The sequence below is a fragment of the Oncorhynchus mykiss genome, chromosome 26 (genome assembly GCF_057628025.1).
Source record: "Oncorhynchus mykiss isolate SJ-2025 chromosome 26, ASM5762802v1, whole genome shotgun sequence".
NCBI lineage: Eukaryota > Metazoa > Chordata > Actinopteri > Salmoniformes > Salmonidae > Oncorhynchus > Oncorhynchus mykiss.
Window position 1 is genome coordinate 14,915,844 of NC_143047.1, and position 18,281 is coordinate 14,934,124.

At 44.2% G+C, this 18,281-nt stretch overlaps 1 protein-coding gene across 1 annotated transcript in view; it reads right to left on the reverse strand.

The window, feature by feature from the left end:
* Nucleotides 1-18,281, reverse strand: part of LOC110506445 (immunoglobulin superfamily DCC subclass member 3) — a 121,171-nt gene that overhangs the window by 44,315 nt on the left and 58,575 nt on the right. Inside the window, exons 3-5 of the mRNA XM_021586057.3 lie at nucleotides 6,930-7,074; nucleotides 6,389-6,519; nucleotides 4,732-4,869 (exon numbers count right to left, since the gene is read on the reverse strand). Coding sequence (XP_021441732.3) covers nucleotides 4,732-4,869; nucleotides 6,389-6,519; nucleotides 6,930-7,074 — 414 coding nt within the window. The remainder of the gene's footprint in view (nucleotides 1-4,731; nucleotides 4,870-6,388; nucleotides 6,520-6,929; nucleotides 7,075-18,281) is intronic.

Sequence of the window (18,281 nt, forward strand, 5' to 3'; positions counted from 1 at the left end):
CTGTCATTTTCATTGAAAGCAAGTCTAAGAAGCGGTTGATCTTTTCTATGTGTGCTATTTCTATGCTTCCCGTTCTTAACCTCTTATGGATCCCTTCACGTGCCAATCCCTTTAGCGGGATCAATTTGACAACATCCAGTGAAATGGCAACGCGCCAAATTCAAACTACAGGAATATCAATATTCAACATTCACGAACATATATATGTTATACATCAAAATAAAGCTTAACTTCTTGTTAATCCAGCCGCTGTGTCAGATTTCAAAAAGGCTTTACGGCGAAAGCAGACCATGCGATTATCTGAGTACAGCGCCCCGCATACAAACACATGAAAATCATATTTCAATCAGACAGGTGCGCCACAAAAGTCAGAAATAGCTATATAATTAATGCCTTACCTTTGAAGATCTTCTTCTGTTGGCACTCCAAAAGTTCCAGAAACATCACAAATGGTCCTTTTGTTCGATAATGTCCTTCTTTATTGCCCAAAAATGTCCATTTATTTGGCGCGTTTGATTCAGAAATACACCGGTTTCAACTCGCCCAACATTCCTACAAAGTATCCAATAGATTACCTGTAAACTTGGTCCAAACATTTCAAATGTTTTCAAAACTAATCCAACCTCAGGTACCCTAAAACGTAAACAATCGATCAAATTTAAGTTTCTAATACCGGATAAAAACATTGTGAAGTGCGTTCCAGTTCATGCGCACCAACACAGTAGAGTCCACCTGTAGTGACACTTACAATGAATAGCACTAACTCTTAATTTCTCAAAAGAAAAACATCAACCAATTTCTAAAGACTGTTGACATCTAGTGGAAGCCATAGGAACTGCAACCAGGTTCCCATAGAAAACAATTGGAAAACACAATGACCACAAAAATAAATTTCACTGGATGGATTGTGCTCGGGGTTTCACCTGCCAAATCAGTTATACTCACAGACATTATTCTAACAGTTTTAGAAACTTCAGAGTGTTTTCTGTCCAAATCAACTACTTATATGCATATCCTAGCTTCTGGGCCAGAGTAGCAGGCAGTTCACGTTGGGCACACTCTTCATCCGGACGTCAAAACACTGCCCCCTAGCCTTAAGAAGTTTTAAGTTCCGTTTTTTGGATCTTTTATTTTAGTATTGTACACCAACTTCAAACAGCTGAAAATACAGCAGGTTATATTGTACAATAATTCTCTACACTATGCATTGCTTGTTTGTCACAAACTGAAATTGGGTGAACTATTTTAATTTTTTAAATAGATTTTTATTTTTATGTAACCCCTTTTTTCTCCCCAATTTCATGGCATCCAATTGTTAGTAGTTACAGTCTTGTCTCATCGCTGCAACTCCCGTACGGACTCAGGAGAGGCGAAGGTCGAGAGCCATGCGTCCCCCGAAACACAACCTAACCAAGCCGCCCTTCTTCTTGACACAATGCCCATCCAACCCGGAAGCCAGTCACACCAATGTGTCGGAGGAAACATCTGGCGACCTGGTCAGCATGCACTGCGCCCGGCCCGCCACAGGAGTCACTAGTGCGCGATGAGACAAGGATATCCCTGCCGGCCAAACCCTCCCTAAGCTAGCCTTAGACCACTGCGCCACCCGGGAGGCCCTTATTTGAATTTTAGCAACCAGGAAATGGCAGAGCAATTTCTGCATATTGCACCTTTAAAGAATCAATGTACATCATTAATTAAAATTACAATTGAAAAGCTAAAGAGGTATGCTTAGATAACCTATGCAGAAAATCATATATAGAGATGGCGCCAACAGACACGACAGCTCTGCTTCTAGCTCCTAAGCAACGTTGCAGTATTTAGATTTGTTTGTGTGTAATTTCTTACATTATTAGACCAGAACATTTTTTGTGTTATTACATACAGCCGGAAATAACTTTTGGATATCAGAGCGGCGGTAACTCACCAGCATTAATGACCAGGAATACGACTTTCCCGAACTGGACCCTTCATTCTCACCTCCCAGGTGAATTGAACTTATCCCAGAGGCTGCTCCAATACGCCCCCGGTGGAGAGAGGTATTCAGAGTGGACTTCTAGTCCGACTCAGGAGGCATGCACGCCATCCACCGCTTCTGAGTATATTACTCGCTAATGTTCCGTCTCTGGACTATAAAGTAGTCGAGCTCAGGGCGAGGATCTCCTTCCTGCTAGACATCAGGGACAGTAACATACTCTGTTTCACAGAATCATGGCTCTCTCCGGTTATACTGTCCCCGTTCTTAAAGGTGCTCTGTGCAACTGGGTCCTGGACTTCCTGACGGGCTGACCCCAGGTGGTGAAGGTAAGATACAACACCTCCACTTTGCTGATCCTCAACACAGGGGCCCAACAAGGGCGCATGCTCAGGCCCCTCCTGTACTCCTTGTTCACTTATGCCTGCGTGGCCACGCACGTCTCCAACTCAATCATCATGTTTGCAGACGACTCAACAGTAGTAAGCCTGACTACCAACAATGACAAGACAGCCTACAGGGAGGAGTTGAGGGCCCTGGGGGAGTGGTGCCAGGAAAATAACCTCTCCCTCAATGTCAACAAAATGAAGGAGCTGATCGTGGACATCAGGAAACAGCAGAGGGAGCACACCCCTATCCACATCAACAGTAGAGAAGGTAAAAAGCTTTAAGTTAGTCAGCGTACACATCACTGACAATCTGAAATGGTCCACCCTCACAGACATTGTGGTGAAGAAGGCGCAACAGCGCCTCTTCAACCTCAGGAGGCTGAAGAAATTTGGCTTGGCCCCTAAGACCCTCACAAACTTATAGATGTTCAATTGAGAGCATCATGTCGGGCTGTATCACTGCCTGGTACGGTAACTGCACTGCCAGCAACCGCAGGGCTCTCCAGAGGGTGGTGCGGTCTGCCCAACGCATCACCGGGGGCACACTGCCTGCCTTCCAGATCACATACAGCACCCGATGTCACAGGAAGCCCAAAAAGACCATTAAGGACATCAACCACCCGAGCCACTGCCTGTTCACCCCGCTATCATCCAGAAGGTGAGATCAGTACAGGTGCATCAAAGCTGGAACCGAGAGACTGAAAACAGCTTCTATCTCAAGGCCATCAGACTGTTAAATAGCCATCACTAGCCGGCCACCACTCGGTTACTCAACCCCACAATTTAGAGGCTGCTGCCCTATGTACATAGACATGGAATTGCTAGTCATTTTAATAATGTTTACATACTGCTTTACTCATTTCATATGTATATACTGGATTCTACTGCATTTTAATCAATGCCACTCTGACATTGCTCATCCTAATATTTATATAATTCTTAATTCAATTCATTAATTTTAGATTTGTGTGTATTATTGTGAATTGCTAGATATTACTGCCCTGTTGGAGCTAGGAACACAAGCATTTCGCTACATTTCGCTACATCCACAATAACATCCACAATAACATCTGCTGTGTATTGGACCAATACAATTTGATTTGATATATTTTTTTACATAAAATTAGGCAATAATTATTATGGGTCTAGATTGCAGGAAAAAGCTGTTTCAGGTGTTTGAAAAATGCAAAATTCTCAAACTATACCACCCCCTCCATCTTCGCATACTTTGTGCCCCCCTCTAAAATAATGGCTGCATGACGCCCCTGTTGAAATCCCATCCTGTCAGCATTTAATTACAGCAACATCGTGCAAGGCAATATCCACAATCTGATTATGGCTCCTCTCTGGTTGGGGAGGGGCTGCAATTTACATTTTGAACAGCAAATCAGATTGGATAATAGCTTTGAAAAACAAATATCAGATTGCAAAATTGGTAGCAGCAGAGTTTGAGTGATAGCCAAGAGGAACGTTTGAAGTGTGGGGGGCTGAATCCTGCCTGGGCTCAACACCTCTAAGCAATTACGGTGGATCTCCCACCGTGTGTCACTTACTCACTTTCGCGGTTCATCTCGACCAGGAGAGTAAAGAATACATTCATCAAAAAATAAGACTGTGTTTAGCCCCGCAAAGACTCATATAGGCTGCAATCCCCTGCGTCATGTGTACAGAAGATGAATGTTCTATTAGACATTACATAAAGGAACATACTACACGTATGTACACAATTCAGAGATGAGCTAACCCAGACACACATACATACATGCACACACACATCCACACAACTGTACGTGCGTACAAAAACACACACAAATACACACTGGACAGCTGTAGCCTACTTAATCACTGTGCTGTACCACATTAGAAGCAGTCACTGAACACAGCTTTTTTTCTCCATTCATTTATATCAAGGTCAGCAAGATAATGTCTGGTAAATAGGCTTTCAACATTCCAAATCCTTTGGATCCATCTGGGAAACAATGGGCTCCGTGTATGCAGTGAAGGCAGCATACCATGACCAATTTCACACACAAAGCCGCTGTATCTTAATGTATCAAAATATCCCGTTTAACAGAATGTCCTCTTCAATCTCTGTATTTTGCCTGTGTGCTTTATATAAATGTTTATATAATTCAGCTATACTACTATGGTGACATGGTTTTATGTCAGCTGCAGTAGTGATGTACTTCAAGTCGGGTTTCGGATGATTGCAAACTAGACAAGCAATCTAGCATGGAACCTTATGGAAGATAGAAGGGTTCTATAGCCCTTAAGGCCTGAGAGGCAGGGGGGTTTAACCCCTGTTCAGCACCCTGAAGGCTGAAGCTTTGATTTGATGTAAAAGAGAAAGCGGGGTTTTGGTCTTACCAAGCCTGCTCCATGACACGATGGGGCGGGGATATCCTGTGGCAACACATTCCAAGATGGCCGTCTGGTGAACGGTGAGAGTGAGGTTTTCAGGACCCACGAGGATCATGGGCTCTTTGTAAACAGAAGACTGGGATACTGAGGGAGAAGAGAGTGACGCAAGCGTGAGCGTGCAAGAGCTTTATGGATTGCAACATTTAATTGGATTTCACTGTTCTGCATCATCTTGGCGATGACGCTGTGTGAGATGATGCATAGCCACATATTTGTGTGTTGGGTGGGTATCCAGGGAAGGTGTGTATGTGTGTGTGTATGTCTGTATGTATGTATGTATGCATGTATTAGAGGTCGACTGATTAATCGGAATGGCCGATTAATTAGGGCCGATTTCAAGTTTTCATTACAATCGGAAATCGGTATTTTTGGGCGCCGATTTGCCGTTTTTTTTTTTATTGAATCTTTATTTAACTAGGCAAGTCAGTATTATTCTTATTTTCAATGACGGCCTAGGAACGGTGGGTTAACTGCCTCGTTCAGGGGCAGAAAGACAGATTTTCACCTTGTCAGCTTGGGGGATCCAATCTTGCAACCTTACAGTTAACTAGTCCAACACAATAACGACCTGCCTCTCTCTCGTAACCTGTTACGCAAATGCAGTAAGTCAAGGTAAGTTGCTAGCTAGCATTAAACTTAACTACACATGGTTGATGATATTACTAGATATTATCTAGCGTGTCCTGCATTGCATATAATCTGACTGAGCATACAAGCATACAAGTATCTAAGTATCTGACTGAGCGGTGGTAGGCAGAAGCAGGCGGGTAAACATAATTCAAACAGCACTTTTGTGCGCTTTGCCAGCAGCTCTTAGTTGTGCGTCAAGCATTGCGCTGTTTATGACTTTAAACCTATCAACTCCTGAGATGGGGCTGGTGTGACCGAAGTGAAATGGCTGTCTAGTTAGCGCTTGCTAATAGCGTTTCAAACTTCACTCGCTCTGAGCCTTGGGGTGGTTGTTTCCCTTGCTCTGCATGGGTAACGCTGCTTCGATGTGGTGGCTGTTGTCGTTGTGTTGCTGGTTCAAGCCCAGGGAGGAGCGAGGAGAGGGACGGAGGCTATACTGTTACACTGGCAATACTAAAGTGCCTATAAGAACATTCAATTGTCAAAGGTTAATGAAATGCAAATGGTATAGAGGGAAATAGTCCTATAATAACTACAACCTAAAACTTCTTACCTGGGAATATTGAAGACTCATGTTAAAAGGAACCACCAGCTTTCATATATTCTCATGTTCTGAGCAAGGAACTGAAACGTTAGCTCTCTTACACGGCACATATTGCACTTTTACTTTCTTCTCCAACACTTTGTTTTTGCATTTTTTAAACCAAATTGAACATGTTTCATTATCTACTTGAGGCTAAATTGATTTTATTGATGTATTATATTAAGTTAAAATAAGTGTTAATTCAGTATTGTTGTAATTATTATTACAAATACATTTTTTTAAATAAATAAATTATATATATAAAATGATATATCTGATATATATATTTTTTAATCGGCCGATTAATTGGTATCGGCTTTTTTGGTCCTCCAATAATCGGTCGACCTCTAGTCTGTATGTATGTATGTATGTATGTATGAGTATTGAGACCTGAGACGGTGAGGCGAGCCCCGGCACTGTGCTTTACTCCTGCACTGTTGTGGGCCACACAGCAGAACACACCACTATCCTCCTGACGCAGACCTGTGATCTGCAGAACACCAGTGGGGAGCAGGGTATACCTGCCAGAGAGAAGGAATGGGAGGAGGGTGGGAGAGAGAGAGGGTGGGGGAGGGAGGGAGGGCAGAGGGAGAAAGTGAAAGAGAGAGAGGGAGTGGGGAGAAGAGAGAGAGAGTGAGAGAAAAAGAAAGAGAATCAAGGGAGTAGATCATTGTTTGCTTGATTAAGTGTGTTTACACATGCAACGTAAACTCAATTTCAAACAGCTAGACAGACACAAGGGACACTGGATTCCAGGTGGTGTTGATCTGAGCTGAGTGAGGTTTGGCTGGGTAACAGGTAAGTGAAGGTTGTGAAGCTGCTACAGTGAATGTGTTAACAGCCAGAGTTCGGTGTGCAGGTACAGTAGACCTACAGTAGTTGGTAGGCACAGCCGAAGTGATTAACACAGAGGAACCCTACTTTACTGTACCTCTCATCCTTAGTGTCCACAGAGCGGCCATCTTTCTCCCAGCTGATGGCAGGCTCAGGCAGGCCGTGAATCTGGCACTGGAACCGCCCCATGCCCGCCTCCTCCGCACGCACTGACCGCGGCTGGACATGGAACTCCGCCATCGCTGGAGAGAAAGGGGAGATGCAGCGGTCAATTCAATGTTTGAAAACCTACACAATGTTTGTTTTTTTCAGAGCGTCTTTCGTATAGGCCTACAGTAAATACTACTGCCATGTACAGTACCAGCGTACTAATGTCCTAAACTCAGTGGCACACCAGCCCAGTTAATCAACCAATTACCAGGGAGGTATTACCTAGAGTTCGTTTTATACCCTTTCCCGCACTCGAAGGCAATTAACTTGTTGGCAAAAAAAAAAGATTCAAAAAAGTTAATAATGTCTCCATCTTTCAGTGGAATGAGTCATAATCCAGTGGCTTTATCTAAAGCAACACTGGGCAACTCTTAACCTTGAGCAGACACATTGCGATAAAATGAACCAAATGAGCAGCTGAGACTGCAGTCTGACCAGGGCAGGGAGCTGCCATGTGGTTAGGTAATTACCTGTGTTCTGCTGTCAGCAACCACTGTGCAGGGAACCCTAGTGATCATTACCTCTAGTTCTAGGGGGAAAGCCTGTGCTTGGATAATCTGGTACCCATCAGTGACAATGAGTAAATGAAAGGTTCCTAGTTAGCCGTGACACTGAGTAAATGAGAGGCTCCTAGATAGCTTCGGCTCATATGCTATGCTATGCTAACAAACACAGCTGGGCTCAGAGACAGAGACCTCTGACAACAGCTCCATGGATAAAGAGTAAACACTGAACCACTGTAGTGAGTGCTCCATCAGGTGGGGGAGGGGCATTTATATACATACAATAGGGTTCTGGAGGAGAGTAATGACAGTGTGAGTGGCCAGGCCAGGGCTGCAGATGTACTGTAGTGCTGTGGCCAAACGACGGACAGTTAGCCAGGTCACTTCCTAAACTAGATAAATTAAGTCCAATTAGCACCCTTTTACTGTGCCCAGTGATTAAACAGTATGGTCAAATAGAGGAAGGGGGCAGGTGGGAGAGGACAATGATGTAGGGAAGGAAGGGGGCAGGTGGGAGAGGACAGGGATGTAGGGAAGGAAGGGGGCAGGTGGGAGAGGACAGTGATGTAGGGAAGGAAGGGGGCAGGTGGGAGAGGACAGTGATGTAGGGAAGGAAGGGGGCAGGTGGGAGAGGACAGGGATGTAGGGGAGGAAGGGGCCAGGTGGGAGAGGACAGTGATGTAGGGAAGGAAGGGGGCAGGTGGGAGAGGACAGGGATTTAGGGAAGGAAGGGGGCAGGTGGGAGAGGACAGTGATGTAGGGAAGGAAGGGGGCAGGTGGGAGAGGACAGGGATGTAGGGGAGGAAGGGGCCAGGTGGGAGAGGACAGTAATGTAGGGGAGGAAGGGGGCAGGTGGGAGAGGACAGTGATGTAAGGGAGGAAGGGGGCAGGTGGGAGAAGACAGTGATGTAGGGAAGGAAGGGGGCAGGTGGGAGAGGACAGTGATGTAGGGAAGGAAGGGGGCAGGTGGGAGAGGACAGTGATGTAGGGAAGGAAGGGGGCAGGTGGGAGAGGACAGTGATGTAGGGGAGGAAGGGGGCAGGTGGGAGAGGAAAGGGATGTAGGGAAGGAAGGGGGCAGGTGGGAGAGGACAGTGATGTAGGGGAGGAAGGGGGCAGGTGGGAGAGGAAAGGGATGTAGGGAAGGAAGGGGGCAGGTGGGAGAGGACAGTGATGTAGGGGAGGAAGGGGGCAGGTGGGAGAAGACAGTGATGTAGGGAAGGAAGGGGGCAGGTGGGAGAGGACAGTTTATTTATTTATTTTTTTATTTTTTTAATTTCACCTTTATTTAACCAGGTAGGCTAGTTGAGAACAAGTTCTCATTTGCAACTGCGACCTGGCCAAGATAAGGCATAGCAGTGTGAACAGACAACACAGAGTTACACATGGAGTAAACTATTAACAAGTCAATAACACAGTAGAAAAAAGGGGAGTCTATATATACATTAGTGATGTAGGGGAGGAAGGGGGCAGGTGGGAGAGGAAAGGGATGTAGGGAAGGAAGGGGGCAGGTGGGAGAGGACAGTGATGTAGGGGAGGAAGGGGGCAGGTGGGAGAAGACAGTGATGTAGGGAAGGAAGGGGGCAGGTGGGAGAGGACAGGGATTTAGGGAAGGAAGGGGGCAGGTGGGAGAGGACAGTGATGTAGGGGAGGAAGGGGCATTTGAAATAATTATATAATTTCACAACATGTAGCCTAGGCTTTTCTGATGAGTGCTTTGCATTGATCTGTGTCAGTGTTGTGGACCGCCTGTAGGTTAATCGCTATTTGAATGGGGGAAAATAGCATTCCGTTGTCAGGGCTAAATGCGCTATGATAGTAAAATGCCTTTTCATGTAAAACGCAACCCATAACCCATTGCCCATGAGAGAGACAATTAGGTTAAAAATAAAACAATCACTTGTGCGTCCTCAGAACTGTAGACTACATTTACAGTGTGCAACTGTAAACAATGTACTGTTAAAGCCACATGAGGTCTGAAACAGCAGTAGCTAAATTCTAAAGTTTGTTGTTTTATTCAATTAAGCATTTCAAATGCCATGGTATATCCTTGTGTGACAACGTAACATGGACAATTACATTTCATTTAGACAAATCTTTTTAATTGTCAAAATACGCAACCCAAAAAATCTCAAAAAATGTTTGAAAACTTAACTCCATTCAGATATCCAGATATTCGATTAACCGTGCTCATTCATCCATAATGTAGGGTAGACGCTACTCACATGGATATAGGAGAATAGTATGGGAAGTGACGCATATAATGTATAGCCTAGATTGCATCATATAGGATCCATTCCAATTCCATCTGATTGGATGATTATACAGTGATGCCATACCATATCATATAATGTAGCCTACCGTAAAGTGCTTTGAAAGATGCTACAGTGTGAGATTCAACATCAAAACCTTTGAAGGTCTCCTGTGTCTTCACACACTTCAAAAACCACAATACAACCTTGCTTCATGGAACTGACAGTCCAGTCTGGCTCACTCCAATTGTTAACACATAACACACACATAGCCACAGAGAATTTGTTGATCTCCATAGGTGTAAATTGACATTTGGGGAGATCTCACTTCATACATGTAAAATAATAGAACATACTGCAGGTTTACTCTTCAAACAACATAATCTCTGGAAGAGAACATGGCAGAATCCACAAAAACACTTGCGCAGTTACATCCATAATGTGTTTTTCCACTTTCGGCAGCTGCATTTCACATATCAGCTCCCTGTGGAACAAAGTAGTGATGTGGGCTCGGTGCTGTGATGTGGGGGTGGGGCACGCAACACAAACTCAATTAGAGAGAGGCCTGTCTTTTTCTCAGCTCTTCCACCATCTTCAAGACAAGTGCACTTATTTAAATGTCAACTGTAATTAACTTGGACCAAGCAGGACTTATCTGAACACTCTTAGCATGACAAGAGGCCTAGACCCCCTCCTTGCCCTGTTCCTCTGTTCTATTTCAACTGGTAAATGTATTTAAGCTAAGCTAGAACCCCGCGCGGCTCTACGGATCCCACAGAAAGCTCGCTACGTCCGGAGCGGATCGGCATTCACACAGTCGTTTTTGTAGCGTGTTGTTTTTGTTAGCCCCAATTCCCCGAAAAACAAAGGCGAAGGGAGAGAGTTAGTAAAAAGAGAAAAAAGTCCGAACTGAAATGAGGCCTAGAGAGGGAAAAACATTGATGGCCTTCTGGAAACGTGTAGGACTGAGGAAGAAGATGACGAAGATGTGCTGAAATGTTGCTGGAGCACTGTAAGCCCGTGCTGCACTGTGTCGTCAATTGTGTCGTCAATTAACATTTAATAAGTTGCGTTTCAGTCTGAGCTCTAATGAGAAATGCTGCATTCCCTGTCAAGACTTGACCCTAAAGTCGCCAAATGGATGCATAGAGACCACCGTTCTGATTAAAATTTTACCAAGCTCATTTAGAATTCCTCCAACCCTGACTGCTTGCTCTTCAGAGGTTACATACAATAAAGGACAGGGAGAAATAAGGCTTCTGTAAAGCCCTACACATACTAGCCTAATATTTCTTAATTACTACCAGTACTAGAATGCTATGATTCCTTTGCCTCTGACACTCTTACCCAGCCTGACAAATGTACTGTACAGGCGGCCAACATCTGTTTTGTTTTCCCAGACACACTATACATTTAAACAGCTCATTTTTAACTGAGGCATTTTAGGATTATTGCCTCTCTCAAGGACCCAACTATAATATCCCTGAGACTAGCAACCTTGTGTGGCCACAATGAAATTAGCCTAACCTACTCCAAACGTCAATATTCGTGGGTATATAAAAAAACATTGAACACAATCATGGCTATGATTTCATCAGATGTATGTCCTTGAACCAATTACTTTAAAACCACACACAGACGAAGATAAACGGATAATTTAGTTGCTAATGGCAGCCTGCAGTACCTCGGTCACCCTTCAATTTAAGCTACTCCATGAGAGGGGGCAGCACTGAGCTAGCCTGCTAGAGTAGCTCAAACTGCGTATGCAATGTTTCCAAAAACTCCCTCATGTAGCAAGATGGTGACACGCTGAAATGACACTTCCTGATCTTTAAATGCGCCACTGAGCCCTCAGGTGTTGCTATGTTATTCAGGAACGTGTCAAGACCTGACCCTCAGAGCCTACCTTCTGTTGACCCTGTTGACTCATCAGTAGGAAAGATTTGTTTCTCTTTTGGTCCATTCAACAACAGAGCGATACGATCCTTGTTTCAGCAGGATGTTCTATCTATACCTTATGTCATGCCTTATTGGAATGGATTTATTGAGAATATCTGTTGGAAAAAAGTTTGGATGTTGCCACACACATTCCTAATTGTTAACAAAATTAAGGAAGTTTCCTTTAAAATTATTTATAAATATTATCCTGCCAACCACTATATGAAGAAGTTTAAGGAAAACATAAACTCAAATTGCTCCTTTTGTAATGACCACTCAGAAACAGTGTTGCATCTTTTTTGGCATTGTATGCATGTAAGAAAACTGTGGCAAGACATCAGTAGGTTTATGATTGAACACATTTATGAAGATTTAACACTATTGTGGAGAGATGTACTGTTTGGATTCTTTACATACAATAGAAATAAGCTGAAACATTTTCATGTAATTCATTTCATTATTCTTTTGGCCAAATTTCATATACACAAATGTAAATTTACAAACAGAAAACCACATTTTCATACACTACAAAAATAAATGTATTTTGAGACGGTTAAATGCTCTACTAACAAAAAAGCTGTTAGAATTGTAAGTATATGCATGTCCATTAAGGTCCTTGTGTAATTGTAATGTGATTTTGTACCCCCTAGCCCCGCCCCCAGCCCCGCCCCTAGCTCGATTGTCCATTGTTTGTAATCTATGTATGCTTGTGTTCCCTCATGTGCTTTATGTATTGATTTGTTGTTAATAAAAAATTATAAATAAATAAATGTGCCACCGAGCATTCTCATAGGAAACAATGGGGTGACGTCATCGATGGCTTCGTCCATATTTGAGAATCACACCCCAGTGACAGGCTCTTGGATGAAAACACTGTCAAGCCCCTGTGTCTTTACCTTAAAATTAGCATATCCAGCAGCACAGCTCTGAGCAGAGCCCCTCATTTACTGTAACTAGTTGTACCCTATATCATAATCATCAAATCAAATGTTATTTGTCACATGCTTCGTAAACAACAGGTGTAGACTAACATTGAAATGCTTACCTACGAGCCCTTCCCAAAAATGCAGAGTGAAAAATCGAAAAATAATAGAACAATTATTACACGAGGAACAAATACACAATGAGTAACGATAACTTGGCAATTAAAATTTGGCTACTATATAAATATAAGCAGTGGCCACTGTAATCTAGAGCACTATCAGACTGTCAGCAGAGGCTCCTGTGTAGAACATTGATTTAAGGGGCGCCTGGAGGCAGTGTGGAGTTGGTGGTACATATACGTAGGTGTATTGGAACAGTCAGCCTAGGGAGCTTAGTGAACAGTACACCATCTACAGAAACAGAGAGAGAGGACTGAGCACATCACTGATGTGATTAAAGCAGCTCCCTTTGTTTCCACACATGTATACACAAGCAAGTACGCACGCATACACCGATTACACGCTGCTGTTTGTGCGCAGCCCATGGCCAACGCTGTCACAGGCACACAGAGGACACCGAGGCAAAAAGAGAGTGGGAAAAGAAAACAAAGAGAGAAAAAAAGAGGGACGATCACCTCCTTATTAAAGAGCTTTCTTTCTGTTGCATCTGTGCCAAGTAGTCATCATGTCTCCTGATCTGGCTGTTGTGTGTCCCCGCAGACACGACCCCCCCCCCAGAGGCTCCCTGCCCTCAACCCTTATGCATTAAACATGGTGAGGCTGCACATAGAGAGAGAGAAAGAGAAAGAGAGAGAGAAGCCCACACCTCCGCTCTGCTCCGCACCGCCCGCTGCCATCACAGGAACACAGCCTGCTACAAATCCACACTGACACACACACAGCCCGGCCACACAGAAACACATAGATGAGAGACACACACAGTATTTATACACAACAGAAACACACAGACGAGAGAAGCATACAGTATTTATACACAACAGAAACACACAGACGAGAGAAGCACACAGTATTTATACACAACAGAAACACACAGACGAGAGAAGCATACAGTATTTATACACAACAGCACAACACTGCTAGGAGGCTGAGTATAAACCTGGCTATATAAAACACAAACAGGTTGATCAGCGGTAAGTCAGCGTGGCAGAATGCAGGCAGTAGCGGCTCTCCAGTCAGCAGTAGACTTGTTTTTATAACCCTTTTTATGATTCCTCATAGAGTGTTACTCTGGCAAGTGTTCAGAAACCCTAAGACATTATAACAGATCGTCCGTTCCCAGCACAGAGCCACAGTGTAAATTAAGCAGATCTAATTACGGGGATAGAAGGCTGAGAGAGGACAGAGATCCATCCATTAAGGAGTGCAGGGGGAGAGGAACGTGATGCTTGGATGCAGCTGGTTTCACAATGACAATCACCACAGGAGTGTGAGGACTGAGAAAGTGACATGGATAGGAAATCAGCTCCCACAGACCCTGTAATATAACACAGTTGCAGAGTGGGTCAAACCTCTCATTTTATCTCAGCCAGGCAGGGACTCCCCTCGATCCTCAGATTCCTGGAAGAGCCCAAAGGGATTTTAATGGCATTCCACGAAAATACCACGAAAAAGCTCAATGTCAAATGTGATCCAACAATTTCACACAGACTGATGGACACAAGAGTCTGATACAGACGAACAGACAGACAGTCAATAATGGAAAAAGCCAAGATGGAGAAAGCTCTTGGGCTTGATTTGATTTAACAGACAAAACAACTACATGGACAGTAAAATATAAAATCCCACCTATATGATAAGGCACTTCACGTCCCTGTGATGTACAGTACCAGTCAAAAGTGTGGACACACCTACTAATTTTTACTATTTTCTACATTGTAGAATAATAGTGAAGACATCAAAACTATGAAATAACCAAAAAAGTACTAAACAAATCAAAATACATGTTATATATTTTACATAATATATATTTAAGATTCTTTAAAGTAGCACACTCTTGGCATTCTCTTAACGAGCTTAAACCCGTTAATTGGAATGCATATTTGTGAAATTTATTTCCCTCTTAATGCGTTTGAGCCAATCAGTTGTATTGTAACAAGGTATGGGTGGTATAGAGAGCCCTATTTGCTAATATACCAAGTCCATTTTATGGCAAGAACAGCTCAAATAAGCAAAGAGAAACAACAGTCCATCATTACTTTAAGACATGAAGGTCAGTCAATACGGAACATTTCAAGAACATTTACATTTCCTTCAAGTGCAGTCACAAAAACCATTAAGCTCTATGATGAAACTGGCTCCATGAGGACAACCACAGGAAAGGATGACACAGAGTTACCTCTGCTGCAGAGGAGTTACCAGTTCATTAGAGTTACCAGCCTCAGAAATTGCAGCCCAAAATAAATGCTTCATAGAGTTCAAGTAACATCTCAACATCAACTGTTTAGAGGAGACTGTGTGAATCAGGCCTTCATGGTCGAATTGCTGCAAGGAAACCACTACTAAAGGACACCTATAAGAAAAAGAGACTTGCTTGGGCCAAGAAACACGAGCAATGGACATTAGACCCGTGGAAATCTGTCCTTTGGTCTGATGAGTCCAAATTTGAGATTTTTGGTTCCAACCACCGTGTCTTTGTGAGATGCTGAGTAGGTGAACGGATGATCTCTGCATGTGTGGTTCCCACCGTGAAGCATGGAGGAGGAGGTGTGATGGTGTGGGTGTGCATTGCTGGTGACACTGTCAGGTATCTATTTATAAACACTTAAATCAAGGCACACCAGCATGGCTAGCGGGACTATCATTTGTTTTTCAACAGGACAATGACCCAACACACCTCCAGGCTGTGTAAGGGCTATTTGACCAAGAATGAGAGTGATGGAGTGCTGCATCAGATGACCTGGCCTCCACAATCGCCCGACCTCAACCCAATTGAGATGGTTTGGGATGAGTTGGACCGCAGAGTGAAGGAAAAGCAACCAACAAGTGCTCAGCATATGCGGGAATTCCTTCAAGACTGTTGGAAATGCATTCCAGGTGAAGCTGGTTGAGAGAATGCCAAGAGTGTGCAAAACTCATCAAGGAAAAATGTGGCTACTTATAAAATATATTTGGATTTGTTTTACACTTTTTTGGTTACTACATGATATGTGTTATTTCATAGTTTTGATGTCTTCACTGTATCCAAACTTTTGACTGGTACTGTGTGTTTCCCCTGGATTGGATGGGATGAGCCGTCCTGATTCATTGATATAACAATATAACAATATAACGGTGCCAGAAGAGAGACACACGTCACTCCCCAGCACTCTCAAACCTCCAGCCTTCCAAGTTGTGAGGCTCCATTGAACTCCCATGTTATAATGTTATTGCCCCCCCAACACTCCCCCACCTACCACCCCCACCTCCACTCCCACCTCCCATCCATTCCACCCCCACCACCTCAAACCCTCTGGGCCCCCTCAGGCTCATGGGATCATCAGGCAGGGAGGGCACACGTTGTTCTAGCACTAAAACCTCTTGCTCCTCTTCTCCCAGTAAACCAGTATAATGGTAATGGTGGCCATAAATCATGCAGATGGTATATGATGCAATTCCAGCGTGGAGAGTCACCGCTTCAACATGCATTAAATAGGCAACCTGAAATAGCATTTTCAGCACAGGAACCCTAAAGATAGCATTTCAATGCAGATGTGCTGTTTTATTGGCCCTAGACCCTCCTACCCCCCACCCCGGCCGCCACACCCCTGTGATCTGTGATTACTCTGCTGGTCTGTGGCGCATGTTGATCTCACCATTTTCTTCTTTTAACGCATTAGCCCATAAACGGTGGGACACGGCAGATTTTGCATAAAGCACACGCATCACTCACCCTCACTGTCTCAGGGCTGGGGGCCGCCAGGCTCCTACCCACACACTTTGCAGTAGATGAGAGGCTGAGGATGGAGACCCAATGACACGCGCGCGCGTACACACACACACACACACACACACACACACACACACACACACACACACACACACACACACACCTATCTCAGTCCAAAGGTGATGTCTGCAACTCATTCCAGGGTGCAGTACTTATCAAAGACTGGACCCTCTAATACTGATAGTCCATGGTAATTAGTTTGTTGTCTTCCTGGCTAGAAGGAGATTGACTCTGTGTTTTTCTCATCCTATCAGTCTACGGTACAGGGCCAATGTCAGAGTCACTGTCACCTCTCTGTCATTCAGATCAAGTACAACCCAGTTTTTCACCTCAAGTAAAACCCATTTCCCTATAACATCTGTAATGTGTTTTACAATTGGATTTGGTTCCTTGCTGTATGTGCTTGTCTGAACCGTGCTTCCTCTAGCCTCTTGACGGTGATGTACCTTATTGAGAGGCGCCGTCTGTCCTAAATACAGTTATATTGATGGATTTGCGGGAGCGGGCGCAGTGCACACTATGCTAAATAAAGTTAGATGGATGGGTGTCATTAAACCTGTCATACATGGACACGCCGCAGGTAGCAGCAACGTCAGATACACTCACTACTGATCTATGACAGGGCCACCAAAACACACCAGATCTCCTCCCATAGACTCACTACTGATCTATGACAGGACCACCAAAACACACCAGATCTCCTCCCATAGACTCACTACTGATCTATGACAGGACCACCAAAACACACCAGATCTCCTCCCATAGACTCACTACTGATCTATGACAGGACCACCAAAACACGCCAGATCTCCTCCCATAGACTCACTACTGATCTATGACAGGACCACCAAAACACACCAGATCTCCTCCCATAGACTCACTACTGATCTATGACAGGACCACCAAAACACACCAGATCTCCTCCCATAGACTCACTACTGATCTATGACAGGGCCACCAAAACACACCAGATCTCCTCCCATAGACTCACTACTGATCTATGACAGGACCACCAAAACACACCAGATCTCCTCCCATAGACTCACTACTGATCTATGACAGGACCACCAAAACACACCAGATCTCCTCCCATAGACTCACTACTGATCTATGACAGGACCACCAAAACACACCAGATCTCCTCCCATAGACACACTACTGATCTATGACAGGGCCACCAAAACACACCAGATCTCCTCCCATAGACTCACTACTGATCTATGACAGGGCCACCAAAACACACCGGATCTCCTCCCATAGACTCACTACTGATCTATGACAGGGCCACCAAAACACACCAGATCTCCTCCCATAGACTCACTACTGATCTATGACAGGACCACCAAAACACACCAGATCTCCTCCCATAGACTCACTACTGATCTATGACAGGGCCACCAAAACACACCGGATCTCCTCCCATAGACTCACTACTGATCTATGACAGGACCACCAAAACACACCAGATCTCCTCCCATAGACTCACTACTGATCTATGACAGGGCCACCAAAACACACCGGATCTCCTCCCATAGACTCACTACTGATCTATGACAGGACCACCAAAACACACCAGATCTCCTCCCATAGACTCACTACTGATCTATGACAGGACCACCAAAACACACCGGATCTCCTCCCATAGACTCACTACTGATCTATGACAGGGCCACCAAAA